The sequence below is a fragment of the Telmatherina bonti genome (assembly GCF_933228915.1).
Source record: "Telmatherina bonti genome assembly, chromosome: 5".
NCBI classification, from domain to species: Eukaryota; Metazoa; Chordata; class Actinopteri; order Atheriniformes; family Telmatherinidae; genus Telmatherina; species Telmatherina bonti.
Genome location: NC_136623.1, coordinates 18657371 through 18685330, shown reverse-complemented (window position 1 = coordinate 18685330; position 27960 = coordinate 18657371). Strand labels below are relative to the sequence as shown.

Genomic DNA, 27960 nt, shown 5'->3' with positions numbered 1-27960 from the left:
ACGTGCGCTCCTAGTAGCGTATTTACGGTATCCGGTTCTTCCAATCCCGCAGCTCTGCTCCTGCCTGCGGTTACATCTTACTGAACTTCAGTGACGCCTTGACGCTGGATTTCTTTATTATTCATTCATTCTCTGCGTCTTTTTCTTACTTTCATTGGGTTTTATTTCGCAAAGCATTGCAAGACTGGTATTTGTAGCTTTCTTGCCGACTATCTCTACTCGTTTCTGTTATTTTTGGATTATTATTGCCTTTTATAGCCCACCGTCGGAAAGCAGAGAGCCATCAGTCGACGTTAAGACAGCTAAGCTTCAAGGATAAGATTCTTATAAATAAACGGTTGCATAATAAGCTAAACTTTGGCGTTTTGTGCGCAACTTTCAGTTGGACGTTTTGCTGCGGGCTGTAAATTATTTCTACATAATATTCTGTTGTAGCAAGACAATTTCCCGTCCGTGTTCATGCCAGATCTGCAGCGCTTTAGTTTTAAATACCATAGTATGAATCCTTTGTTGGGGGCCAATACGCATCTCCAACAACACCCACAGCAAAGCCAAGTCCCCGGACACCCGGACTCTCCCTCAGGCCTCCTTCCCGACGCTGTTTTCGGTGGAACGGATCCTGCATCACTTCTTCTGGGGGAACATCTCGGCACGGGGCCCGACCAGCCGGGCCCTGATTTCACCGCATCCTCCCAGACCTCACCTTTCCTCCACCACAGCATCAGCAGCCCCTTTCAGCACCGCACAGTCCCGCACCCCCCAGCAGCAATGGCCCTGAGGAACGACCTAGGATCCAACATCAGCGTCCTCAAAACCCTCAATTTGAGGTTCAGGTGCTTTTTGGCCAAAGTGCACGAATTAGAGCGAAGAAATAAGATTTTAGAGAAGCAGCTTCAGCAGGCACTGGACGCCAACAAGAGCTGTCAAGGTGGATGCTGCGAAAACAAGGCGCATACCCAGGAAGCAGGTGTGCAGACTGGATTTATCGGAACAATACCACTCAGGCCTGGTTCCCTCCCTTTCCACAACACTAACAACTCAGCCAGGAGGCCTACAACTCTGTTCACAGCACCACTTGCAACCTTTCCACCAGCAGCCACTGAAAACTCAAGTTCAACCCAAACTAATGCCACATGTAATCCAGCCATCACTATCAACCAGTCATCTCCCTGCGTGGATTCTCCAGGATCTGGCACAAACAAAACAATCCAAAACAGCAGCACAGCCCAAAGCAACTCTACTAACCCTCCTCCACGGTTCCTCCCAGGGACCATTTGGTCCTACAACCACACTCGCAAGTTTGGCCCCAGTGCAGAGCGTCTAACCAGCCCTGGTGTGTCCTGGGTGCACCCGGATGGAGTTGGGGTCCAGATTGACACCATCACCCCTGAGATAAGAGCCTTGTATAATGTCCTAGCTAAAGTGAAGAGGGAAAGAGATGAGTATAAACGAAGGTAAATGGAATGAAACCTTTTTTTAAATTACACTTTTATCATTTTTACATTATTCAAAGCATTGAGTTTCACTGTTGTCTCTTAAATGTAGTTTATGGTGCATGTTGCAGGGGCGAGCGAAGCTGTGAGACAGCAGCAGGTCAGCTGTCTTCAGCAGGAGCAGAGTCAGCACAAAATCTCTCTGTCCTGCACCTCCAGCTCGGTCTGCATTCAGTTCATGTGTGACCACAGAGGCAGGTGCTGCTGCCACAAATACACAGATAAAGAACTGACTGGTCCGGTGCTAAATATAAAGCAGAATTAAAGTCAAAGCTCTAATAGAGCATGTGAAGGTCAGGTGGTGGGACAAACATTTAGCTCTGAATGCACATCTAAGTTTAGGTAATTATGTCTATTGATTTTTTTTTTTTTTTTTTAGGAAAATCAATCCCAAAATGCAGCTCAGGTTTAAAGGAGAAGACAGAGACAGATAAACTTGTTCCGGTGTGGGCCAGAACATATCATACTACACTATATTAAAACATCTTCTGATTATTTTGGTTCAATTCTGGTCAAAAATCAGCATTTCTGTTGTTTTCATCCTGTCCAAATCGTTTGCCATCATTTCACGTGTTATGTAGGTCAGCTATCGACCACAGCCACTCATCAGCAAAACTGCTATTTAGGATGATGTCATCTAGAGATGTGTCCTCAGAAAAATCCTTAGTCTCTGCTGTGGACTCGGAACGTTCACCTCTTTAGATCTGGGTGCTTTGGTCTCCAGTTTTGGAAGGTATTTGTCTGTGTGTGCAGATCAGAAAGATGGCACCATGTGGATTACATATTTTATATTCTTGACCAAATCACTCACTGCTGTGAGTGTGAAAAACATCCAACAATTATGTGTTATTATCTGTCCTGAGTGTCCTCCAGTGGGCCTCATGTTCCAGCACATTCATCACCAAATTCCCTCAGATTATGTCCAAATGAGCAGCCATGCATTCTTCAGAGATCCTGACCACAACATAGTGAGCTCTTTGTGAGTGACAGCTCAGGGCAGCAGGACTTCTCATGTACACATGTGATTTCTTTCTAAGTAGCCACCTGAGAGAGCCCAAGTTTCTCTTAAACAGGAGGATTTTGTGTTTTTAAGTTGTGAATCAAGGAATGTGACAGTGACAATCCGGTCTCTAATCAGTGCCTCTTAACCTGATCAGTGCTTAAAATCAGCTCTCAGCATCTTGCAAACATTATTTTGGTTTCAGATCTCCACTTTGTCCAACTTCACTATGCAGTTAAATATTTGTACCACTGAGCTGTGTGTCCTTTGTCCCCCCCCCCCCCCCCCCCCCCCGTAAGATGCTTTACGTTGTATTTAGAGCTTCTTTCTTTTTTTTTTTTACAGATGCAAAACAGCACCTTTTAGTGCAAGTTATGTTATTTCTTTTTTTTATGCTGCATTGCTCTTTTACCCATTCCTCTTTTAGTCAAGGACAGCTTTTTCTTTCTCACTTCACTCTACCTTTCCATTTTCTGTCACTTCCCACTCACCCCCACCACACTCTCCACTACAGCTTCAATTTCTCATGTAAACCAGACACAATCCCCACTTCCTCTCTCCCCCTCTCACGTTTTCTTCCACTGCGCAGCATCTCCTTTTCTATGCACTCCACTCTGTATCTGCAATGCAGCATGCACTGCAAGCTGTAACTGCTCAATGGGGGGGCTTGGCTTGCAGGAGGAAGCACTTCTTGACTTTCTCCACCTCACTGATCAGACAAGCATCCCCTCCGACAACAACGACCGCTGTTTCATGACTCAGATTCTTTCAGATTTAGTATTCCCTGAAGGGCCTCTGTGTACCGCAGCATTCTGCATTTCAAACAGCAATTCTATAAGAGCCTGCAGACTGCGGTGCGCGGATTTCCCCGAGGGCATGTGGTGTAAAGTCACGGTCTGAGATTCTGTACCGATTTGAGCTCAGGCTTTTTAATGTATTGAAGTTGAGACTGATGGGGAAATCATGTGATCAGCTTCATCATAGCAGCATGCAAGTCAGTTGTGAGGAAGTCAGCAAATTGCTGACATGCATCTGCATTTCAGGGAGTTATTGTGGCTGCTTCTGACTGTTTTAAGACAGTTATTGATGATCAGCCTTTTGATTTCTTCCTGCTGTTATAAACATTGATGATTTAGATTTAGTGTGCAGGTTTAATGCGAGTGATTTAAGAGTCAAATTTGGTGATAGAATAGGATGCCTATAGAGTGTTATAGCAATGCAAGTATCTTTTAGGTGTTGTGGTGTGTTACAGATTCAACCAAAACTGTTATTTTAGGTCATTTAGAAAAATGTGGAAATTACTTGAGAGCAGTTGAGTCAGCGGTAAGATTTTCCGTTAATGTGTGTTAAGTAAAGGCAGGATATGGTTACTAGTTGTTTTAATCTCAGTTGGGTGAGAGATGGAATAAAATCAGCCTTCAGTCAGCTTTCTATGGATGTCCATGGATGCATCAAATGTACACTGCTGATGCTGGTGATATATCTGGACAGCAGACATGTTATGAACATTTTTACAGTTTACAAGAAAGCAAAAATGAGATACATTAATATACTCCTAACATAACTGCAAATACACATAAAATAACTCATGACTGTAATCTTCTGATATTCTGCAGTTGAGGAATGGTCCCATTAACCCATTTTTTCCATCCTAGCCCAGAAGACACATTTATGGCTTTATCTATAAAAAAAAAAAAAAAAAAAGTCCTGTACATGATTTGTGTTCGGTTTTTGTCTGAGTTAGGAAATGAAAACCTAAATGAAGTTACACTTCTGTTTCTTCAGCTATCAGTCTATTGAATTCTGAACTCAGTCTTTTTTTTTTTTTTTTTTTTTTTAACTGGGATTTTACCCTGTCTCTCTGTCTCTCTCTGTCTCTCTCTCTCTCTCTTTCTGTCTCGTCTCTCTGTCTCTTTCTGTCTCGTCTCTCTGTCTCTCTCTTTCTGTCTCGTCTCTCTGTCTCTCTCTTTCTGTCTCATCTCTCTGTCTCTCTCTGTCTCTCTCTCTCTCTCTGTCTCTCTCTCTCTCTGTCTGTCTCTCCATCTGTCTCTCTCTCTCTCTGTCTCTCTCTCTCTCTGTCGCTCTGTGTGTCTCTGTCTCTCTCTGTCTCTGTCTCTCTGTCTCTCTCTGTCTTTGTCTCTGTCTCTCCATCTCTGTCTCTCTGTCTCTCTCTGTCTTTGTCTCTGTCTCTCCATCTCTGTCTCTCTTTCTCTCTGTCTCTCTGTTACAATATAATTTTTTTCCTGGTCCATTATTTCTTTCCTATGATGTGTGTCAGCTACAAATGAATGGCCTTTTTGGGATCAATAAAGTTATTCTGTGTCTTGTTTTTGGTGTCTTTTAGATGGGAAGAAGAATACACAATGAGGATAGATCTGCAACAAAAGATTGCAGACCTACAAGAGGTAAGAGTCGTAGCTTCATACATATGCGCGTGTTTGTGTGTGCGCATGTGTGTCTACATGAATCATTAGTGTTTTACGAAGAGAAAGTAGAATCCTAAATGTAAGTTTTGGTTGTGGCAAGCAGTAGTTAAGAAATGGATCGGACCATTTGTATAAATCTTGTTTTACAGTGTAAAAATATTACCCACTGCTCTGCACTCTGCTTCTTCTCCACCCCACGTCAAAGCTCAAAGCACAAAGGACTGTAGTATTATCCTCTAAAAAACGGATAGCTAAACCTCAGTGCAAAACAGAGAAGATGTCATCATTATTGGATCCACTGCAGCAAAGTAACATTATAATGACAAAACATTTAAAGCAAATAAAAGATGTCCAAGATGGTGAAATTATTAAATCCTACAAAGGTGTCAACACATCATAAACAACTAAAACATCGAGAGCCAATGAGATAAGTCCCAAGTTCAAGTTGTCAAGTTCTGCACAAACATCCATTAATTTCAACAAGGTGTTTTGCAGCAGGGAAACATCTAAAACTTGCAGGACAGATGCCCTTGTGTACCAGAGTTTGATATCTTTGAAGTAAAATGAATAAATAAATGTGTAAATACAACAATGCAGCTCTAAGTTTAGCATTGAGCCAGCCAGTTGCCGACTGTTCTTCACCCCAGGTTCACACGTCCTGCCAGCAGATAACAATGTTTGCAGTCAGATCATATGATAAAACTTGTAGCATTAAAGTGTATTGGATTACTTTTGTTATTCAGATTGCACAGCCGTTGTTTAGTGAAAGCAGTGACGCAGTGACCATCAAAGATAGAGTGAGCTCTTGATGTAAATGATAATTTCTTTATGCTTCCTGTGTCACTGCTACACCAGCTGAAGTCCTCATCCACACATTCTATAGTTGCCCAATTCTTGTTCTTACTGACCATCTGTTACTTAGGTCATATTGTGTACATGCATATCGCACAGCATCAAACTAATATCTGCTTCCCAAAGCTGCCTTTTTTTTTTCTTTCTCTTTTTTTTTTTTTAAAGTTCATTTGGTTCTTGACTTCCTATGTGTGCCTGAGTGTTGTTGTTTTTTTTTCTTTTGTTCGCCACTGCCAGGAATTGTTACCTGACCCAATTTAGGTCACAGCTCTACTCAACCTGAGACCACAAACACAGAGCACTTGAAACTTAAAAAGGCCTGGCCAGTGTTTGTAATGTGTGTGAATAAGTCAGCATGAAGACACAAGCTTTACCCTGCCTGTCGGACACGTCTGCAGCCACTCACTGTCCATCAGGCATTCAGGATTTATTGTGTGTTTTGTAGATAAAAATTGAATTTTATTGCATGTCTCTTCTTGCATTTTGCATAACCGAGCAGATTTTGTCTAGGCGTGTACGTGTCTGTGTGTGTTTGCACTTGACATTTCATGTTTTTCTTTTGTGCCTTTTACTTTACATGCAGGACCTGCAGGAGAGTGAAGGCTGTCAAGACGAGCTGGCTCTCAGAGTGCAGCAGCTGAAGGCAGAGCTGGTTCTCTTTAAAGGCCTCATGAGCAATGTGAGCAGAAAACAGCTCATATGGTCAACACTAATCAGACATACAGTTAGCTGTTAGTGGCGATAAACGCTAATGGATGGGCAGACATCTATATTTCCACATAAACGCTCTACTGTGGCTTTAGTATCTAGTTGAAGCTACTCTGCAGAGACACTTATCACTAATGCCTTACTTAGATTACTGATAAGCCATGATTTATCATTCAGAATGATTCTTAGCAAGCTATCTTAAACAGCTAGCTCAGGGATCCTCAATCCTGGTCCTCAAGGGCTGGTATCCTGCAGGCTTTCCAGGTGTCCCCGCGGCAACAAACCTGATTCAAATCTGAGTCAAAGTCACCCTGCTGTGTTCCAGCTGGGTGAACCAGGAAAAGCTGCAGGACACCGGCCCTCGAGGACCAGGATGTAGGATCCCTGAGCTAGTTACTCTTTTGTATGTTGCTCTATAAGGCAAGGTGAGTTTATTTGTAGAGCACATTTCATGGACAAGACAATTTAGAGTTCTTTCCATCAAAACATTAAAGCATTACAGCGAGGTGCAGGAAGCATGTGCTACAGTGATTATAAATCATTAAGGAACATTGATTGATCTTCCTCATCTGTTTCCATCCTCTGTAGAATTTGTCTGATTTGGACAGTAAAATCCAAGAGAAAGCCATGAAGGTGGACATGGACATCTGCAGGAGGATCGATATCACTGCTCGCCTGTGTGATGTAGCTCAGCAGAGGAACTGTGAAGATGTGAGCCAGATGTACCAGGTACCAGAGCTAAAAGTGCACTCTGTTGTTTTCCATCAGTTATTATGGTAATGGATGATGATTGTTATCGTCTGATCCTAAACTTGAAAATATCACTTCAGGTTCCAAACAACCAGTCATCTCTGAACTGCCGGCGTAAGCAAACCCCTCTGTCTTTTAACGGGAGTGAGTGTGACGAGCCGGTCAGCACTTCTGAAAGTGATGGTGGCGTGGTTAAAGAGGAAGAGCACTTTGGCTCTTCAGCCAATCTGATCAATGAGGAGATGCAGAGAATGCTAAACCATCTGTAAGTGACGCTATTTTTAAAATGTAATGGCTACAATCTGAGTGTCATTCAGCTCTGTTTCAATCATTTTTCTCTGTGTGCGTGTGTGTGACTTTATCTTTTTCGTTTCAGGCGTGAGTGTGAGTTTGAGGATGACTGTGACAGTCTTGCCTGGGAGGAGACAGAAGAGACACTGCTACTTTGGGAAGACTTCCCAGGATGCACTCTGCCTCCAGATCCGGCTCACCCACCAGGAGAGGTTGGCTATGAAAACATCACAAAAAGAAAATCTAGTGCAGCGTGACTGCAAAAGCCCTGCAATGAATACCAACCAAAACTCTTTCAAAAATAGACTGTATGCAGTGGGATTGCATCTTGAGTGAAATGTAAAGTCGATCACTGAGGGCTGCCATGGACTCCCATTTAAAAATGCCTTTTTTCTATCATAAAAATATTAAAAAATAAGCAAATAAAACATGCCAATGAGCCCGTTAGGGGAAATGTGGGATTTGTTATCTTATCCATGTCCTCCTCACTTGGAAAGGAGAACTTGAAAATCTGTTCTTTTTTAGTCATAGCTGTCCCAATGTCTGGTTGGAAGTTAGCTAGCTCACTTCAGTTACAGCAGACTTGACAAACATATACACATCACATGAACTAAAGTAAACTCATTCTCTCTGATCACTTTAACTATAATCATCTAAAAATGAACACAGTGCTTAAATGGCCTGGCCAGAAAGAGAAGAACCTGAAAATACAATGAAACAATCCATTATACCTCCAGGTTTTGGGACTGTAGTTCACAAACTGGCAGATGCAGTTTGTGGTTTTTTGGGGTTTTTTTTTCTTGTCATATCCTAATTTCTTGAAGGAGCAGATGTGGCAGGATTTTAGTTGAGGTTCGATTGAAGTATCTGAGTTGATGCAGAGCAGGGGGTTATCTTTTGATATACAGTCTATGGTTGTGTCACTGTTGTGGGACTGTAGACACAAGCAGACTGTGTTGGTGTGCAGTTTGTTTCCAAGAAATCCATGTATGTGTTTGTTTTCATTCACTGATTGCAAGGTATTTGAACAGTCCGCGGCTCTTTGAAGAGAGATGCTGCATTAGTCAGGGAAATCTGAGCTCAGGAAAGCACAAAGTAAGCTTAGGCTGCGTAGTTGTTTGTCTCATTTTGTATGGCTTTCAGATGGCAGGACAATGCCATGTTCTCTGATGTTACTACATGGATTTCTTGACATGTGCTGAACATATCTTTGCTCTGGGCTCGTCTCTGCCAGGAGGACTGCCTTGAAAAGGTGATTAACGACACTGAATGTCTCTTCAAGTCCCGAGAGAAGGAATACCAAGAGACGATTGACCAGATTGAGGTCAGACATTTACTCTTTATTTTTTTAACTTTCAGAAATGTTTAAAAAGATCCCTGTTCAAATAGGAATTCTCTTTTTCTTTCTTTCTTTCTTTTTTTTTTTTTTACTTGAAGATGTCTGATCTCATGTCCTTTTCAGCAGCACAGCCTGACATGCATGTCAGACAAGTTTTGTAACCACATTATAATGCTTTTGTAAATAGCTAAAATATGACCTCCAAGCAGCTTCTGCATTAAGTTAAAGACAGTTATTCAGATATTCAAATCATGCAGTTTTCTAAATTATTCACGTTTAGTCACTCGTATAGTTTTGTTTAAGTACAATTTATTTTGACTTGACATCGAGCAGCATTTAAAAACAAAATTTAACTCTAAAATGCAAAGACTAAACTCTCTTTGACCTCATGTGATACTACTGATTCAAACATTACAAATATGTACTTTCTGACCTCAGCTGGAGCTGGCCACAGCCAAGAGCGACATGAACCGCCATCTGCATGAGTATATGGAGATGTGCTCCATGAAGAGAGGCCTGGATGTCCAAATGGAGACCTGCAGAAGGCTCATCACACAGACTGGAGACAGGTGTGTGTGTGTGTGTGTGTTCAGTCAACTAAAACGTATTTATTTAATCTAAAAAATGAATCTATACATTTAAAGCATTGAGAAACAATGGCGATATGATGAAAAGAAAGAGATGTAGCAATGGGAGAGAGATTAATACAACTCCAACGATCACCATGAATGCAGGGTGGTGTTGTGTTTGTAACCTGGTAACATTTAAGCTGATGACATAACATACAGTACTAGTAGAAAACATAGATAGAAACTTGCAGCCAGGATTCTGGCTGTAGAGAAGCTCCTTTCCAGCAAAATGAGGAGGATTAAACCATATTGTTGTCAACAAGCACTTTGTCTGCCTGCATAGTCTGAAAGGAATAACAACACTGAACAAATATGTTCTCACAACTTCATCATATATATGTTTTTCTGCAAATCCAAAAACAAGTCACTTAGTCTGTTGGACACTGTTAGCTTTGGTTTTGGTATACATTTGCCATTTTAAAAAGTTTATGTGATGTCACAATATTTCAGTCCTGCGTATCATATCTAAACACATCTTATCCAGCACATCTCAACTCTCAAACCATTTCTGGTTTAAATTCAACGCTGACTATGAAAAACAAAGTTTTGGAGACAGTCTAACTCATTCATTGACTAATTTCTTATTCGACATAATTTTTTTACCTCTCCGAGCATTCTGGAAATAAAAGAATTGCCTCGTCTCTTGCTTGACAGGTGTCTTTGTAACTATATAATTTGTGATAGTTTTTAGTATCAAATCCATAATTATAATGTGTTAGTTTTGTTTTCTCTCATCGAAGAAATGAAGAGTCCAACAAGAGTGAATGTGTCACACTTTCCTTTGTGTGTCTGTGTCTCACAGTAACCCTGCTGCACCTGCAGCTGCAGAGGAAAATGACCCGAGAGACAATGACAGGTCTTCATCTTCTCCACCTTCTTCCTCCAGCACTGGAAGATCTTGACACCTCTTCACAAGATCCCTGCTGCATCCAGCGACAGTATCACACCCATGCAATACACACCTGTAACCACAGCAACATCATGTTTACATACTTAATCACTGAATATTTATTTTTTAGTTGTTCATGCAAATCAGTCTGGCGAGTTTGGAGATTAAGAAAGCCAATCTTGCAACAGATTGCTCGGTGAAGATTTAGGAATGTGAAGATCGTTTACAAAACAAACAAGCCACTGCTTAACATTACAATGCAGACAACAAGAAAACAAAGCAAGACGTATGTAGGTGGCACTCCATCAGATATATAATGATAAAGATATGAGAATTTGAAAGTTATCCGTAAGCTGCTGAAATGTCGTTGGAATTACTGCAAGGTCCACCCTTCCCGCTTTTATGTCTTTTCACCTGTAAATAAACAAGGAGGGATCTAGAAAACTGGATTTAAACTGCATGATCCAGCATTTTACTGCCTTGTGTTTATGCCCAAGTTTGCTTTGTGTTCATAGGACAAAACATAATGGGCAAATTCTTTATCAGCCATCTGTCAATCATGATCACTAACTCATGTGTGCTTTTTTTTTAACATCATAAAAATAGAAACAACAACAAAAATAGTCATCAAAGCTTAATTTGGGTAGAGTACAAGACCACCAACATGCTTCCTGCCTCCTGCCAGTACGAGTTGGTGTGTTACTGGAAACAGTAGTTATTTACAGACTGTGACGCTCCTCAGACACATTAAAAATCTCAAACAGCTGTAATATGTGCAACAACAGTGAATTTCATTACATAATTGCTGTAAGGTGCATGGTTGGATCATGTTTGGTTGTGGATGAGCTTGTTCACAGAGAAATCCTGCCTTAAATCTTCATCCATATCCATTTCAACGGGCGCAAAGAAGTTTGAGAGACAAAGTTGTGGCATCAAGATTTAACATTCAATCATGTTTCATATCATCATCATCATAAAAAATAGTATAATCGGAGATGCAATATGCAATCTGAAGCTGCAAATGTTCAGATTACACTGAAGTATTTGAGAAGTGGAGGGGGTCTCTTTCAAGAAAAAAAAGTTGATCCTAGCTGAAATGCAAAAATATTAGTTAACTTGAGCAACAGGAGGGTAGTAACTAACTGCAGGCAACCCTCACCATGCCTTTTATCCACTTTACCAGGTGTGAGCAGTTGAGACACCAAGTTAAGCCCAAAGACTTTTGCCTTTGCGAGGCCAGTGACGACATGAGGGGGAAGTAAATTTTAAATCTAGCCATAAAATCTGACGGGTGCAGTGACGAGATTGCACTGTTTTCCAGCTTGTCTCAAGTTACTGTTTAACAAACTAGTTATATAGCAGCAGTCGTGCTTAACATAGCTTATAGTGAGTAGGTTGTTTGAGCAGACCTGCCTGGTTGAGCAGAATCGCTTTAAAGAAAGTGGAAGAACTTTAAAAAAAAAAAAAAAAAAAGAAGATATAAAAATATGTTAGCTACTGTGTGCCAAAATTAAATGGTCAACATGTGACTCAGCAGGAAATTACTGAAAAGACTAAGTAAAGCGGCAGAAGCTATTTCTCCAAGGTGCTTGATGTAAATAAATAAACCTATTTTTGAGCTGGTGAGTGACTTCACATAGAAAGGAAGCAAAACTTCTTGCATCATATAAAACAATCAGCCCTCTTTGTTGTAACAAAAAAAAAGTGACAGTCTTAAAAAAAAAAAAAAGGTGACTATTTCTTCTTCTTTACCATATTGCAGGTGAACGTATACCTCATTTTTACTTTTTATTTATTTTTACAGGCAGGTTTAATCACAACTCCAAAACACAAAAGAATACACTGGCATCCATATTTTCAGGAAAACAATCCCCTCATCACTTCTCTATCAAGCACTGTCTATGATATATTACTGCCTGTCGTTTCGTCTGTGCAGCAGAACCTGGCTCTCCATGCAGAATTTCATTTCAGTAACTAGTACAGGAAGATGGATTTCCGCTCATGCATGTGAGGCTGTTGCAATTGACAGAGTGTTTTACGGTTGTTTGAATGCAGAAGGAAGATGTCAGAAATGTAAACATTCATTTCCTTTTACAATGTTTTCCTTTTACGCACTGAGTGAGTTTATGTATGCATGTGCCAGTGTGTGTGTTTTTGAGTGTCATATCTGTACAGAGAGCATTTTTAAAAAGACTAGCTGAGGTACATCAAGTAGAATGGAAAACTCCTTGAAATTGTGCCCATTAGTCATTCAGTGACATGTCAGACTGTACTTTTTTAATGTGGTCACATCTAAAATCACAAATTGAATATCAATGGAGTTTTTTTCTCTCTCTCTTCACTGGTCGCCCGTCTTTATGAGGGTATGTGATCTCCAAGTAAAGTCTAGTTTAAAAATAGCTCAAGTTCAAGAGAATGAAACCATGAAATACCAATGCTTTAGCAAAATGGCTGTTCGATGGCTTTAACATTATAAAGGAAATATAACTGAATATATTACATGTGTTTAAAGACTGCAAAAGGAAACTGTCCAGTCACACACTTGAAAGGAAACTTACAGAAGCTTTGAAATAAGACAACCATCTGATTAACCTGTGCAGCTTTTCAATGAGCAAGAAAGACAAAAAAAATGCTTTTTTCCCCCTTTTTGTCTGTTGTCTTATGTTCTCATAAAAGAGAAACCCTTTCCAGAAAGGAAAGTTTGTGTCATGCAGCAGTTTCACATTAATTGTGAGTACATATCTGATCTACAAGTGTGTGACTTTGTATCAAGTCAAAATCATTTTGGTTTGAAAGCTTCAACTGCAGTGCTACAGTATGTAACGTGTTAAGAGAGACTGAATGAATAAAAGATGCAACTGAGCAACAATCTTGAGTTTTTTTGTGTGTGGTTAATAAGATCTGTAGTCATGGCATCAGATGTATCTGGTGTCAGCACCCAAGCAAATTTTTTTTTTTAATATAAGCAATCTAAAAGGAGCATCTCTGCTGAACACAACCAAAAATACCAAGAATTGCTTGGTATGGATGCGGCGTTGATGTGTCGTCCTTTCATCATAGGGGTTCTGATTAATGCCAAATTTGTCGACCTGTGAGTTTTAATTAGGCTGTATCCTGCCACATGTCAAAGTGTGGGAAGAGACCAAACCTGACATGTCACGTGTTCTTTATGTTCATGTTGCTTTAGATAAAAGCAACTGCTAAACTAGAAAAAGCATTCGTAGATCACAGACCTCCGCCAAGCAGATAATTTCCACCTATATTGTAAAGAATCTTTTTAAGAGTTCCTGTGTGCACATTTTTTTCCAAATCACTCCCAAAATTGAATGGAATCTGAGACAAACCAAAACTCATACTTAAAAAAAAAAACAAAAACGCAAAACTCCTCCTTTTGCATAACATTGCTAACAAACAAACATGCTGGCAAAAATATAACCTCTTTGGCGGAGATGATGAATGTTTTGTATAAAAAATAGTCGCTTATAATTATATTCTGCTGCTCCGGGAAGCAGGGGTTGCTTTCAAGACCAGTGCAGCTGCATTCTGCCCACATTTGGATGTGTCCTTGTGCACAGAAATCCATTGGAACAATCCATATTGGAGTTTCTGATGAATGAGGTGAGGAGGTCAGAAACTGACATTTTCAGGTCAGACATTTTTTATGATTTAAAAAAACAAGTTTGCTTTCTCTGTTTGTTTTCTCACTGACCTCAAGTGATGAGCAGATGGATCTAACATGAAGAAAAACATCCTTATCCAGAGGCATGTGATCCAAAATAATGAAACTTGTCTGTTTAAGAATACTAATTATTCAGTTCAGGGAAGTTTCTGCTTAATTCTGCCACCACTGACTTTCACCATGGTCAGATATCCTTGTCCTTCTCTGACTTTTGAGTAAATTAACCCTTTATTTGACTTCCACTGTACACTAATTAAACAAAAAAAAAAATTGTCAAAAAGAGACTAATGGTAGTGAAAAATGACTAAACTAGAAAATAACATCATATCAGAAATGAAAGCCCAACTGCCAGATCATGAAGATCTGCCCTTTCATGTTAACACGCTAACTGAGCCGAAATTCGTCATATTTTACAGTTTGCATGGAAAGTGATGAGGCTTTGATTCATAAATGTTAGTCAGGTAACTGTTCAGAGTGTGTAAACACTGGCGTGCCGGTGCAGACAGTGAGCGGATGAGAAAGAAAGACAGGAAGACACCAGGTAAGGAAATTGTGACACAGAGGAGTGAGTTAGAGTGAGTGAGACGACAAAGAAAAAGAAGGGCAGAAGTACACCTTGAGGAAATTAGCAAAACAATAGCGACAGAAAAAACGCAGCATCTCACAGAAGGTAAAAACTGAGTTTTTTTCCCCCTCATTTATAATAAAAGCATTTTGAAAAACAAAATCTACATTTACAGAAACATTCTTCTTTCTAAAAATGCTGACTTAAAACAGCCAGCATATTTATTTTGTTATTTAGTTTTTGCACGCAGGATGGGATTTGTGCAATACTTGGTGGTTATTCTGATGTTATCTGCACAGTTGGTGCTCACCTATCCCACGGTAAAAAGAAAATTCCACTTTATTCATATTACTTGTTGTTGTAAAAGCGTTTATTATATACAAATAAAATGAATCTTGAATTTTGAATTATATCTCACAGAGGACAGATACGGAGGATAATGGCACATGTGTGGCTTGTCCTGCAGGTAAAACCACTTATATTTAGATCTAATTTGAGCTTTCTATATCTTAAACTATTTCTCTGTCTGATGCTTTTTTAATGTGAGCCTTTATGCTGTTTATGAATGAATCTGCACTGGTTAGTTTAAGAAAATCATTTTAAGTCTGTTCTGTCTCGATTTGTTTTTTCCTTTCCTTGTTCTTTTTACTTCTTTTTTCTGTTTTGACAAATGACGCATGCTTCGTGTTGACTTTAAGCGACGTGACCACATCCTTGATTAATATGCAGTCTGGCTAGGCAGCTTCTCTCCGCTTCTGCTGCCATTCGGTTGTTCTCATTTGATTCTTTCTGTCAGGTGAGTTTCAGAAGTCTTGTACAAAGTGTGAACCGTGTGCAGATGGAAGCTTTGTGGAAACTGAGGGGAACCATGAAGAACAATGCCATCTCTGCTTCAGAGATTGCCTTCCAAGTAATGTTTTTTTCATCATTACTTCCTTAAACACCTTCATCCATGCTGGTCACAGTTGGAATTACACCTGTTAGTGTGAACAGAAGAGATTACACTCCTAAACATTATATCTGTTTTACTTTATCTCAGAATATCATCTAAGAGTGGTTCAGAACTGCACAAGAACAACTCCTCTGAAGTGCATCTGCGAGCCTGGATTTAGATGCACGAATTTTAATCAAGACAACTGCAGAGAATGTGTGAAGATTCGAGACACAACCGGTAAATACAGATGAGATCACAATTTTAACAAGCAGATTAGAAACATGATATGCTTCATGATATGATTATGTTAGGGATGCATGTAAAAGTTGATGGATAGGGGTGCTCGAGGACTGGACTCCCTGCGACAAAAAGTCTACACTGCCTACGGTCCTACTTTAAAAAGTCTAAAGATGCATCAGAAATGCAGCGATTTTCACAACATAAAAGGTGTATTTACACGTGTCGGAGGATAATATCAGAATAACAATGTTATAATGCTGTATATTACCAAACCTGCCGACTGAAGCATACAGAACATCATGATCACTTTCCCCACATTCTATATCTGAGCTAACTACACTCTCAAAAATAGAGGTACAAGATAAGGACATTTCTGTACCTATAGGTACATTATAAAGAAATGTTCTCTCAAAAGTACAATACTGGTCTTTAAGAGACCAGAAGCACACATTCAGAGTACGAAAAAGGGTTCAAAGTGGCATAAAGTACAAATTTGTACCATTTTGACCATAAGGGTACCTGCAGCATTGAAAAATGTAACGTTAATGGCTGTAATGTTACAAACTAGAGCAGAGTTGAGTGATGACAGTAGTACTACTTAACAGTCATTTACTAGACCAGACAATGAAGGTCAGATGCTGCAAACTAAGCGTATGGCTGGTCAGTATTTTGAGTTTTTGAAGATTAATTCTAGATTAAAGATAAGATAATATTGCTAAGTTGCATGGACCAGGCCTAATGCTGGGAAAACATAAAAAACATAACTAGATAAGGTGAGGTTGAATTTGATAAGGTACAAAAATAGACCAGAACTGAAGGGTACAGAAATGTCTCTCAAAAGAGTACACCCCCAGCGACAAGCATTTGTACCTTTTTAGGTACAAGCTGGTACCTCTATTTTTGAGTGTGTATTATTTCTGCTTTTTTAAAAAAAAACCTGCTACACACAGGTTAAAAAAAAAAAACCACACAAACAAAAAAAAATGTGCAAACGTGATCTGTCACTTTCATGTTAATGTCTTCCCATTACCCCCAGCTGGCTCAAACATATTTTGCTGTTTACAACTGGTTTAGACTTTAAAATAAAGTGCTTTTTTAAAAGAATAACAATGTAATAATCATTGCAGACAAATATTTAGAAAATGACCCCTGAAAGCAGGGATCTCAAACTCCAGGCGCCACTGTTGTAGTGCAGGTTTTAAATGCTTCCTTGCTTCAGTGCACCTGATTCAAACGAATGAGACTCAACTATTTTTTTTTGTCAGCTTCTGCACAACGATCCTTTAACTTGCGTCAGGCATGTTAAAGCAGGAAAGCATCTAACACTTGCAGCACAGTGGCCTTTGAGGACCAGTGTTTGAGATTCCTGCCTGAAAGATTATTTTGAACTTCATATCATTTATAAATGTATATTAGTTTTATTTTTCATTTTTACTTTGTTTATGTTTGTACCTACATTCAGTTAAATAAACCGTAGCCAGGGAGCTATTTTAGTGTGGGGGTGGCAGGAGGAGGGAAGAGGGGTAGTTTGCTGTCTGTCCTTGTGTGTGTGCACGTGTGACTGTGTGAAAGTGAACATGCAGCTGTTAATTAATGTGTTATCAATTTTGGTGTGTGTCGGCTCGCTCTGTTTTACCGTGCTTGACTTGGTTTTATTGTGTAAAGCGCTTTGTGTTGCCTTTGCATGCATGAAAAGCACTTTAGAAATAAAGCTTGATTTGATTTGACAAATCCACTATTGACATGTATTAAATGATTAAATAGGATATTAAAAAATGTTATGTGTGAATGGTGCACAGCTCAGAAACTAATGTATCAAAAATGACATATTTGCCACCATAAGGTTAGAGATGAAGGAGTTAACTTATGCCTCTATTGATGGACGTCCACATAATAAGATGGAAGAGGGGAAAAAACTGTAGAAAATGACATTAGCTAAAATTACAGGCCCAAATTAGAACAACTATGAGATATATGCATTTTTTATTCTCTGAAACTTGAAACCAAACCTGTGATGTTTTTGTTCTGCAATTGAAACAGTTACCCCAGACAGAGATAAACACACCACTTCCCCGACTACCTTGGATCCCACCAAACCCTGCCAGTCTCCCGGGTGAGTAACCAGATACCCTGGATAACGTGAACGCTAATAAAACCTCTCTAAGTAAGATTTAGGACATCTTTTCAAAGCTCCTGGGCATTACAATTCTATTATTTTAGAATTTGTTAAAGATATTACAGACCACAGTTGTTCATGGGGTCACATATTTGGGATTTTTCACCCTTATCTCACACAGGTGTAGCCGCCTGACAGTCCCAACTGTAAATCTCACCATCAAGTCCAAATCAGGTGAGTATGTGACTGTGGGAAAACAAATTTTCTGAAGTATTCAGTATTTACAAATAATGTTGAATTAATAAAAGTTTACTTTTAGCCATACTACCAAGTACTTGGTCTGCTACCTTGTTTCCAGACTGAGTGGTTAGTTTCTGATGACATTTATTTTGCAGACATTTATGTTTCCATCCAAAACAAAGGTCAGACACTAACATATCAGTGAAGTGCTTTTATGTTTGACTACAGCAACCATTCACTGGGGATTGTTTTGATCAGCTCTTGCAGTGTCACAACTTTTATTTCCAGTTGCATCCATTTATTTATTTATTTAACCAAAATCTTGTATTAACATGAAAAGTCTGCTCCAGCACATACTAAAAATTCTCAGTGGGGTTCAGGTCTGGACTCTGTGGTGGCAAATCCATGTGTTGAAATAATGTCTCAGAACCGCTTTTTCACAGTTTGAGCTCAATGAAACCTTGCATCGTCATCTTCGGAAAAAAAAAAATCATTGATGCAATGACCTTGTCATTCAGTATCTTCAGGTAGTCAGTTGATCTTGTTCAATGAACACATAATAGTGCTGATGGCTGCATCACTTCATCTGCTTCTCTTCTTACCCTTATGCTCCCATCAAAGGATAAATCTCAACTCATTGCACTGCATGGCATTCTTCCATCCACAGTCCAATCTTTATGCTCTAAAACAAAGTGAAACCTTTATCTCCAGTTAGCATCACTGATTTATGGTTAAGCTTTTTGACTACACAATTGTACAGTCCCAAGTCCTCGAGTTCCCTTCACATTGTTCATGTGGAAACAAACTTTCAGTATGAGACATACGCCCTGAGTTCTGCTAGTTTTTCTCAATCTGATTTTACCAGACATGTAAGTGATCATCAGTCACCATCATTCAAGAGGTTTTTCTGACCATATTTCTTCCTGGAAGATAATTGTTCCCAAATATCCGTCCAGTTTCTAATAATTTATTGGACAGTTCTTAGACCAATTTTAGTGGATTCTGCATCTCTTTCTGTACTCGATGCATGTCAGTGACTTGACTCATGGTCTGGCAGTGTATGATGTTAAGAGATGTTCTTACTCTTCCACATTATCTATTAGCACAATGACATTTTAGATTTTTGTGCATTTTGACAGCTGTTTGTTGTGGAATATGATGCATTAGAAAGTTGATTCTTTTATGAATGGAGAGCTTCAGTATTTATTGGATGTTAAATTCCAGTAGCTTTGGCAAAACCTTTTTTGCCTCAGTGGGTCATTAGTTTAGAAAGCTATGTCCAACTATGGCCACTTGGTTGTGCTATTTATTGCTCATAACAGATGTTAGTGTGACCTAGATCTTCATTGTACCATGCTCCACCACTGCACTTTAAAACTTTTGTATTAAACATTTGCTTGTAGTTTTTATTTAATCAAATTTTTAAAAAGTATAAGAAAATCTAAATACAACCACCCATATACCCAAAAACAATTATTAGGTAAAATCCTGTAAAAAAAAAAAAAAAAAATCATTTTTAAATTGGGTACTTGTTTTTTGTGTCATTTTATCTTTGTTTTGTCCTTTTATGACACGGTTATTTATTTTTTTACATTCACACATTTCAATACACAAAACAGAACAAGTTAAAGAAGTCAAAGAACAATACACACTGCTCAAAAAAATAAAGGGAACACTAAAGTAACACATTGTAACACATTGTAGATCTGAATTAATGAAATATTTTTATTAAATACTTTGTTCATTCCAAAGTTGAATGTGCTGATGACAAAATCACACCAAAACTATCAATGAAAATCAAATCTATCAACCCATGGAGGTCTGGATTTGGAGTTGTACTCCAAATGAAAGTGGAAAAACACACTACATGCTGATCCACTTGGATGTAATGTCCTTTAAACAAGTCAAAATGAGGCTCAGTAGTGTGTGTGGCCTCTGCATGCCTGTATGAACTCCCTACAACATCTGGGCATGCTCCTGATGAGGCGGCGGATGTTCTCCTGAGGGATCTCCTCCCATACCTGGACTAAAGCATCCGCCAACTCCTGGACAGTCGGTGGTGCAACTTTACGTTGGTGGATGGAGCGAGACATGATGTCCCAGATGTGCTCAACTGGATTCAGGTCTGGGGAACGGGCGGGCCAGTCCATAACATCAATGCCTTCGTGTTTCAGGAACTGCTGACACACTCCAGCCACATGAGGTCTAGTATTGTCTTGCATTAGGAGGAACCCAGGGCCAACCGCACCAGCATATGGTCCCACAAGGGGTAGAGGATCTCATCTTGGCAGTCAGGCTACCTCTGGCAAGCACATGGAGGGCTGTGCGGCCCTCCAAAGAAATGCCACTCCACACCATTACTGACCCACTGCCAAACCAGTCATGCTGGAGGATGTTGCAGGCAGCAGAACGTTCTCCACGGCGTCTCCAGACTGTCACATGTGCTCAGTGTAAACCTGCTTTTATCTGTGAAGAGCACAGGGCATCAGTGATGAATTTGCCAGTTTTGTTGGCAAATGTCAAACGTCCTGCACGGTGTTGGGCTGTAAACACAACCCCCACCTGTGGACGTCGGGCCCTCATACCACCCTCATGGAGTCTGTTTCTGACTGTTTGAGCAGACACCTGCACATTTGTGGCTTGCTGGAGCTCATTTTGCAGGGCTCTGGCAGTGCTCCTCCTGTTCCTCCTTGCACAAAGAAGGAGGTAGCAGTCCTGCTGCTGGGTTGTTGCCCTCCCACGGCCTCCTCCACGTCTCCTGATGAACTGGCCTGTCTCCTGGTAGCTCCTCCATGCTCTGGACACTACGCTGATAGATATAGTAAACCTTCTCGCCACAGCTGGCATTGATGTGCCATCCTGGATGAGCTGCACTACCTGAGCCAATTGTGTGGGTTGTAGACTCCGTCTCATGCTACCACTAGAGTGAAAGCACCGCCAGCATTCAAAAGTGACCAAAACATCAGCCAGAAAGCATCGGAACTGAGAAGTGGTCTGTGGTCACCACCTGCAGAACCACTCCTTTATTGGGTGTGTCTTGCCAATTGCCTATAATTTCCACCTGTTGTCTATTTCATTTACACAACACCATGTGGAATCTATTGTCAATCAGTGTTGCTTCCTAAGTGGACAGTTCCATTTCACAGAAGTGTGGTTGACTTGGAGTTACATTGGGTTGTTTAAGTGTTCCCTTTATATTTTTGAGCAGTGTATATACATGTATATGTACTGTGTATATATATGTATATATGTCCAAGGTGTGCCCTGCCTCTTGCCCAAAGACTGCTGGGATAGGTTCCAACTCTCCCACAACCCTTAATCAAACTAAGCGGTTCAGATAATGAATGATGAATAGCTTGCTTCAAAATAAAAGATTCCTTTATATTTTCAATGTTTCACCCAACATCTCAGAAAAGTTGCCTTATTTGTTTTAAGTGGGAGCTATCAACATCACACAAATGTTTTAAAGCATATTTAATCTAAATCCTTTTTTTTCCCAACACACAGACAACACAAACTTTCAGCTGGCAGCCATTTTGGGTCTAGTAATTTTCCTGGGATGTGTGGCTCTCGTAATCCTGTTCTACAACTATCGCCCACAAAATGGAGCATGTTTCAGGCAAAGTAAGACGGCTGTTATATCTGGGATGGTTTATAATGTCTCTGTTGAACTTTGTGCCTTTCATGCTTTTGAGAAAATAACTAAAAAGTAACTTGTGGAAGCAGGTGTTATTAAAGTTTTATCATGAGTTTTTCACAGTTTTTGTCTACGCAAATGATGTGTATGTTGAGTCATTGCTGAACATCTGTGAACAAACTAATTATCTGCTTCTCGTCTGTTTTTCAGCTCTTGCGAAGCTTTGTAATGAGGTTTGTTGGTTTTTAAGATTCATGTGTTTTGCATGTGCTAGTATTTTTCTTTGTTTGCTGTCAATGGTGATAACATGGTTACTTTCTTTTATTTATTTATTTTTTTATTTTTAGAGGCAAGATGCTGGTCATACAGCAAATGAATCAACTCATCAGTTCCCCAGAGATTCTTTCAAAGCGAAACAGCAGCCGTCATCAGTTTCAGCAGCCAGTCTAGGTACTGCTGAGTAAATTAAAGACTTTTCATATGCAGTACTTCACTCCCATTATTGGGTCATATTGAGAATGTAAAGTTGTACCTGTGATATTCTAATGAGTTTTACTTAGCTGTCTTACTCTGCAACTTAACAATACAAACGAGTTTAAGAAGGGAAAAAAAAAAAAGTTTTTATGTTCACTTTGCTTGTTTTTCTTCTACAGGTTCAGTCCATGTCCACAATCCAGGCACGGTTATTTTCAGCTTTCTCAGTCATTTAACAGGCCAAGTCGGGCCGACGATTCTTGGTGGGAAGAGACCAGAGAGTGTGAGCAAGGAGGAAGAAGATGAGAGGGGCTGTCCTGTATTTCATCCTACTTCCTCACCGAGTGTCCTCCTCTCTGAGGAAAAGAGGAACAGAGAGACTGACATCATTTTCCCCCCCTTCCAGGAGCAGGGGAAAGACTGCCATATCTCCATGGAGGAGGTGCTGTGATACCAAAGATCCCAGGAAATTAGTGTCAGAGTTCCAGATGGGATCAAGTCAGGCTCTAAAAGCCACCATTTTGAATGAAGTAACTAAAAGACTCAGAACACAACCAGAGATGACTGTGCAGACTGGTCAACTATGAAAGGACCGCAACTGATATTATTTCCTGTAGGTTCTGGAAAAATTCACTGCACGTGAGAAATTTGATAATCCTTTGATGAACAGAAGAAGAGTGATCTTTTCTGTATGTTTTAATTTAAGAAAATCTTGTATATACGCCTTCATAAGCTTTGCCAACTAAAGTATATGACATGAGTACAATGCATTTTGAGTTAAACAATTTTTTTTTATTTTGAATAAAGAAAACTGTTGAAGAAACATATGCAAATTATTACTAAATATTCAACTTTTATATTCATAACAGCAGCTGAAAACTTATTCAAATACATTCACATCTGTATTAAAAAATATATACATACATCAATGGTGCATCTTAGGGAGTTAAAGGTCAAAGATTCAGAAACACTGGTCCAATTAATTTGGAGTAAGTTAAGTGTGTGCTGACTTTTGACTCATACTATAAACACACACATACATATACAGTATATACATACATGCAAATGAACATCAATCAGCCATAACATCAAAACCTTCCATCTTTGCATCTATATTCTATTGCTTATCTGGAACCAGGTTGTGGGAACCACAGGCTAAATGATCACCAGATCTTCTCATACCCAGCAACCCCCTCCATGCCACTGGAAGAGGTACCAAGTATATTTCATGCCTGTGAATCTTGAGTCACGTCTGAAACCTCTTTCCAGTAGGACATGACAGAAACTGGAAAACAGAGGGCTTGCTGTCTTGGTGCCCAGTCCTTCTCAACTGTTCCTTTCAGTGCAAAGTAATGGCAACTCTACTCCAATTCCTTCACACTTGGCTAAAATCTGCCCCAGAACTATTTATGTTAGGTCATGAAGTCAATGTGCATTCAAAAGCTGACTAAACTCCACAAAACACACACAATGAGTTGTTGTGCAACTGTCTATGCGACATTATCCTGTGAGTTTAACGTTTAATCCAGTGTTTTATAACCAGTATGAAAACCTACCCCCCCCCAAATAGTCAGTAAATTGTTTTGGGAGGAGGCAAGTATCAGAGTAATAACCATGCTAATGGCAGAATTTAGGTTTTCTCACAAACATTATCATTTACCAGGAACAAATCACTTTACATTAAGTGGTGCTTGTTATGCTGGATCAGGGTGTATAACAACCTAGTTTGTCATTATAATGTGACATAGTCACAGAAACTCAGTCTACTGATTCATGTTCACTGACATTTAAACCAGAGGTCTCCTAATCCAGTCCATGAGGGCCAGTCTCCTGCAGGTATTGGATCTGTCATTGCAACAACACATCTGATTTAAATGAACAGCTAATTTAACAGACTTGTGCCGAACTTGATAACAAGCAGTGGAGATTTTATTTGAATCAGGTGTGTTGCAGTAGGTACGCCAACCCTAGAGGACCGGATTTGGAGATCTGGGATTTAAACTGTTGTGTTGTGTTACTGGACATGATAATAACTGTAGTGGAACAAATGTTGCTTCCATCTTGTGAAATAGTTGTGAAGTGTCGATGGCTTTACATTTTAGGCATCAAAAAATATGTTTAACTTTAAATAAAAATCCTGTCTCACTATTTTGAGTTTGTTCCAAAACATCTAACCTTCAGCTAAATACACAAAACATGAACAAGTCACACATTCCCATTAAATGCAATGGGATAGTGTGTCCAAACTTTTGCCTTGTACCTTTATAAAGTAACATAATTTTATTGACATTATGTGTTACAGTAGATAGCCATTTTCAGCTGCAGAAGGAACAACCCTCATGATTGTTCCACCATGTCCTCCCACAGACAAATGTCTGTTTTTATACAGTTTTGCCATCATAATGACATCATTATCAAACCGTCTCTTTCCTCTAGTGGTAAACTCTGTTAGTCTTGAACTTTACTTTCTCTGTTGTCCTCTTTGTGAAAATGGACTAGAAGACTTTTACTGTCATTTGTCACACCCACAAAACTTACAAAGCTCCTGAAATCCAAGTTCAGGCTCTAGACTTCCACACATCCCTCAATACATTGATCACATTTCCCACAGACCTCCTGGACTGGCTGGGACACGTTTTCTGCACATGGAGCTTCTGCACTCTTTTCAGCCAAAAAGTAGCCTGAGCAACAAGAGAAAAGGGGAGTTTGGTAAATATACTAGAATAGCATGAATATTAATAATCTCTTGCTATGATTCCAAGTGATATAGTTTTGGTTTATTTTTACAAATAAAGAAAAACAATCCTGCAATGTATCCACCTACAATACACTGAAATTGAATACCAAAAAAACATTTTAGTTACTTCACAGTTTTTCAGTGTAAAATAACCTGCTAGCTTAAAGTGTTTTTAAAAATTAGTCCCAGAAACTGGCACGCATATGTCTTATTTATGGTCCGTCAGCTCAGTAAACTCACTCCAAAACAAGTGTAGACTGGTCAAAAAGGATCTTTTGAAACAATTGTGTGATGAGTGTGAAGACAACAAAATCTGGGAAACCTGAAAATGTTTTATAACTGTATATAATTGGGAGTCATTTCCTTGGTAATGAAAATGCACACACCGTGATTGAATCTGATCCAGAGCAAAAATGGCTTGATTTTGGTCACCACCACAATTGCAATTCCAAGACAGAGGAGAGCAATCATCACTAGGGGCAAAACTGAGTCTGTAATAACATGTAAAGAAGACACAAGTGAAATATATGTATGCATATTTCTCTGTTCCAAAATAAATAAAGTTTAAGGGAAGAACTTATCATTGTCATAACCTTTAGCTCACTTTACCTTTGATTTGTTCAGGGCGTGGCTTGGGTGTGGTTGCAAATCTTGAAACTGGAAGGAAGAGAATAAATATATCAGTTTAGTGCAGGCATTAACAGTTCAGTGGAACAATCACACTGTTCGTGACGTGACTAGTCTAAAGCTCATACAGATATGGAAAGATGCATTTAAATATCACACAATGAAATATAGAGAGGTAACTGATTAATCCTTGTGTGTGTATTACCTTTCTTTGTTTGCTGCAGTTGCAAAAAGACATCTCAACACCCAAATTTTACCATCATATAAACACTACGTGAAAGAGGAGTGTTGAACCTGCTTAAGCTATAAAACAGCAGTCTCTCTACAATAGTGCATGTACAAGTCAGGAAATAACATGAATGATGATGAGGTGAGTGGGAGCAGTCAAAGTGAACCAAAACATTGACTTGAGGACTATAAAATCAAAGCAGAAGTTGTAAGAAGATACTTTTCTCCAGAAAATGTTGGGTGATCAACAAATCGACAGCAAGAGATGAATATGAAACAGAGCAAGGCACATGAAGCAGCCAGCATACCATGTACATCTTTAAACAAGTACTGTGATTATAACCTTGTGGCAAAAAGATTAAGTTCTCCTGGTCTATGGCTTAATTCATTTCTGTATTCTGAATCATGATTTGATACACGTTGCTGCTAAGTGCTCCTGCAAAATATCCCTGTAACTGAATGGTGGTGAAAATATATTGACATGGAATTTCTTTGTGTAACATCCAGGTGTTAAAAATAATGTTTTTCTGCAAAGTTTAGTGCGGAGTAGTTATCCTAGTGGATCTGATCACACATGCAGGGGTGTAGTTCAGTGTGTACGTGGGTATACGGAGTATACCCACTTCTTTTTCAGTCAGAATTGAGTATACTCACCCCCTGTGATGCTGCTTTAACAATTACAAACATCCTCACACATGTACCTACATTGCCCAACAGCTCAGATAAGGTTACCAGTATGATACACTGTTAGCCATCAGCTGCGTTAACTTCAGCCTGAACATGGACATAATACAGATATTTTTGTCTAGTAGCCTGTCTCTCTCCAGTCTGTGTACCAGTACTCGTTTAGTTATTCCATAACCCTTCCTCCCTGAAACCGAAGAGCAGAAATGATGTGACGATGAGCAAATATACTGATGGGTTTATGTAGAGTAGTCCTACATGTCTCTGTTTCTGAAACTGAGTTTTCTGGGCTACTTTTATTCTATTTTCTTTATGTATATATTCTTTTCATAAATGGAAAAAAATTAAGAGAATACCCACTACACCACTACACCACTGCATGCATCGACATAACATGTTGCTCTCACCTCTTCAAAGTGTTGCTTTGTTGGTTTTGTTTTATTTTTTTAATGTGAAAATGATCCACTTCCAACTGGAATTCTACATTGGTGATGAAAAACAATGCAAGCTTTCTGCAGTGTAAAAAGAGTACTTACAAACTTATTATACAAGTAACTTAACACAGAAAAGCCTTTTGTGACCTCAAATGTTTCAACCTTTCCATTGGTAAAGAACATGAATGTCGAAGACCTCATTCCTAATCACACCCAGCTATCAGCTTGGCTGCAGTGCAACCTCTTTTTATATAGAGTCTATGGGTGCAACACATGCAGAAACAGAAACTATTTGTGGTAACACTTCTAGTAACCTCTCATTAAACTACATCAAGTTAATTTCCCTTGCAATGTGTTGAATTAGTTCCAGAATGTGTAGCAAAATGTTGCATCTATGTGTAACTGTTTGGAAAGAAAAACAAAAGGTCTTTTAGAAAAAGGCATTAGCTTGTTAGAGTGATACTGCAGCTGACTCTTCAGTGTTTTATTTTGCCACCTATCTGAAACTCAGAACTGTGATGCACAAATATTGTTTTCTGTTTCAAAAGGTTTGTGTATAATAGGACTGAATGTGCAGAGTTGATGCAAACTCACCTTTAGTGGCAGGAGGGAGGGTGGGCTTGATAGTGGTAGGCACTAACTCACAACTTGTGCAGGATTTGTCACTGCATCTAAATCCATCTTTACACTTGCACACAGCATTGTGAGTGGCATTACATCTGGACCTAAACTCCATGTGAGCTGGGGAAACAATCAGTTGTCATCAAAGATTAATATAAAAATACACAAAAGTATTCTTTGAATTGTGCTCACATATACGAGCACAACTCTTGTGTACGTAAAACCTGTCATGTATCAGAACATGTGACTCAAAAGCTAGGTATAGCAGGTAAAGAGTCTGGTTTTAACTCACTGGACAGTTATATTAGTATCTCTACTTCAGAGACAGCTGCTGTTTCTCAGTGAAAACACTGTTTCACTTTGAAAA

At 39.4% G+C, this 27960-nt stretch overlaps 1 protein-coding gene across 1 annotated transcript; it reads left to right on the top strand.

Moving 5' to 3' along the window:
* The first annotated feature begins 92 nt into the window (after positions 1 to 92).
* Positions 93 to 13177, top strand: LOC306756624 (non-homologous end joining factor IFFO1-like). The gene is made up of 9 exons (XM_079241434.1): positions 93 to 1454; positions 4838 to 4898; positions 6355 to 6450; positions 7068 to 7208; positions 7310 to 7494; positions 7606 to 7732; positions 8755 to 8844; positions 9298 to 9428; positions 10291 to 13177. The coding sequence occupies exons 1-9, from the start codon at positions 460 to 462 to the stop codon at positions 10388 to 10390; spliced, it is 1926 nt and encodes a 641-aa protein (XP_079097560.1). The 5' UTR covers positions 93 to 459; the 3' UTR covers positions 10391 to 13177.
* The last annotated feature ends 14783 nt before the right edge of the window (positions 13178 to 27960 follow it).

Excerpts from the sequence above, each read along its gene's own strand:
- LOC306756624 (XM_079241434.1), top strand. The coding sequence starts at position 460 with ATGCCAGATCTGCAGCGCTTTAGTTTTAAATACCATAGTATGAATCCT. Across the intron at positions 7,495-7,605 it reads CAGAGAATGCTAAACCATCT|GCGTGAGTGTGAGTTTGAGG; the intron begins GTAAGTGACGCT and ends TTTTCGTTTCAG. Across the intron at positions 8,845-9,297 it reads AGACGATTGACCAGATTGAG|CTGGAGCTGGCCACAGCCAA; the intron begins GTCAGACATTTA and ends TTCTGACCTCAG.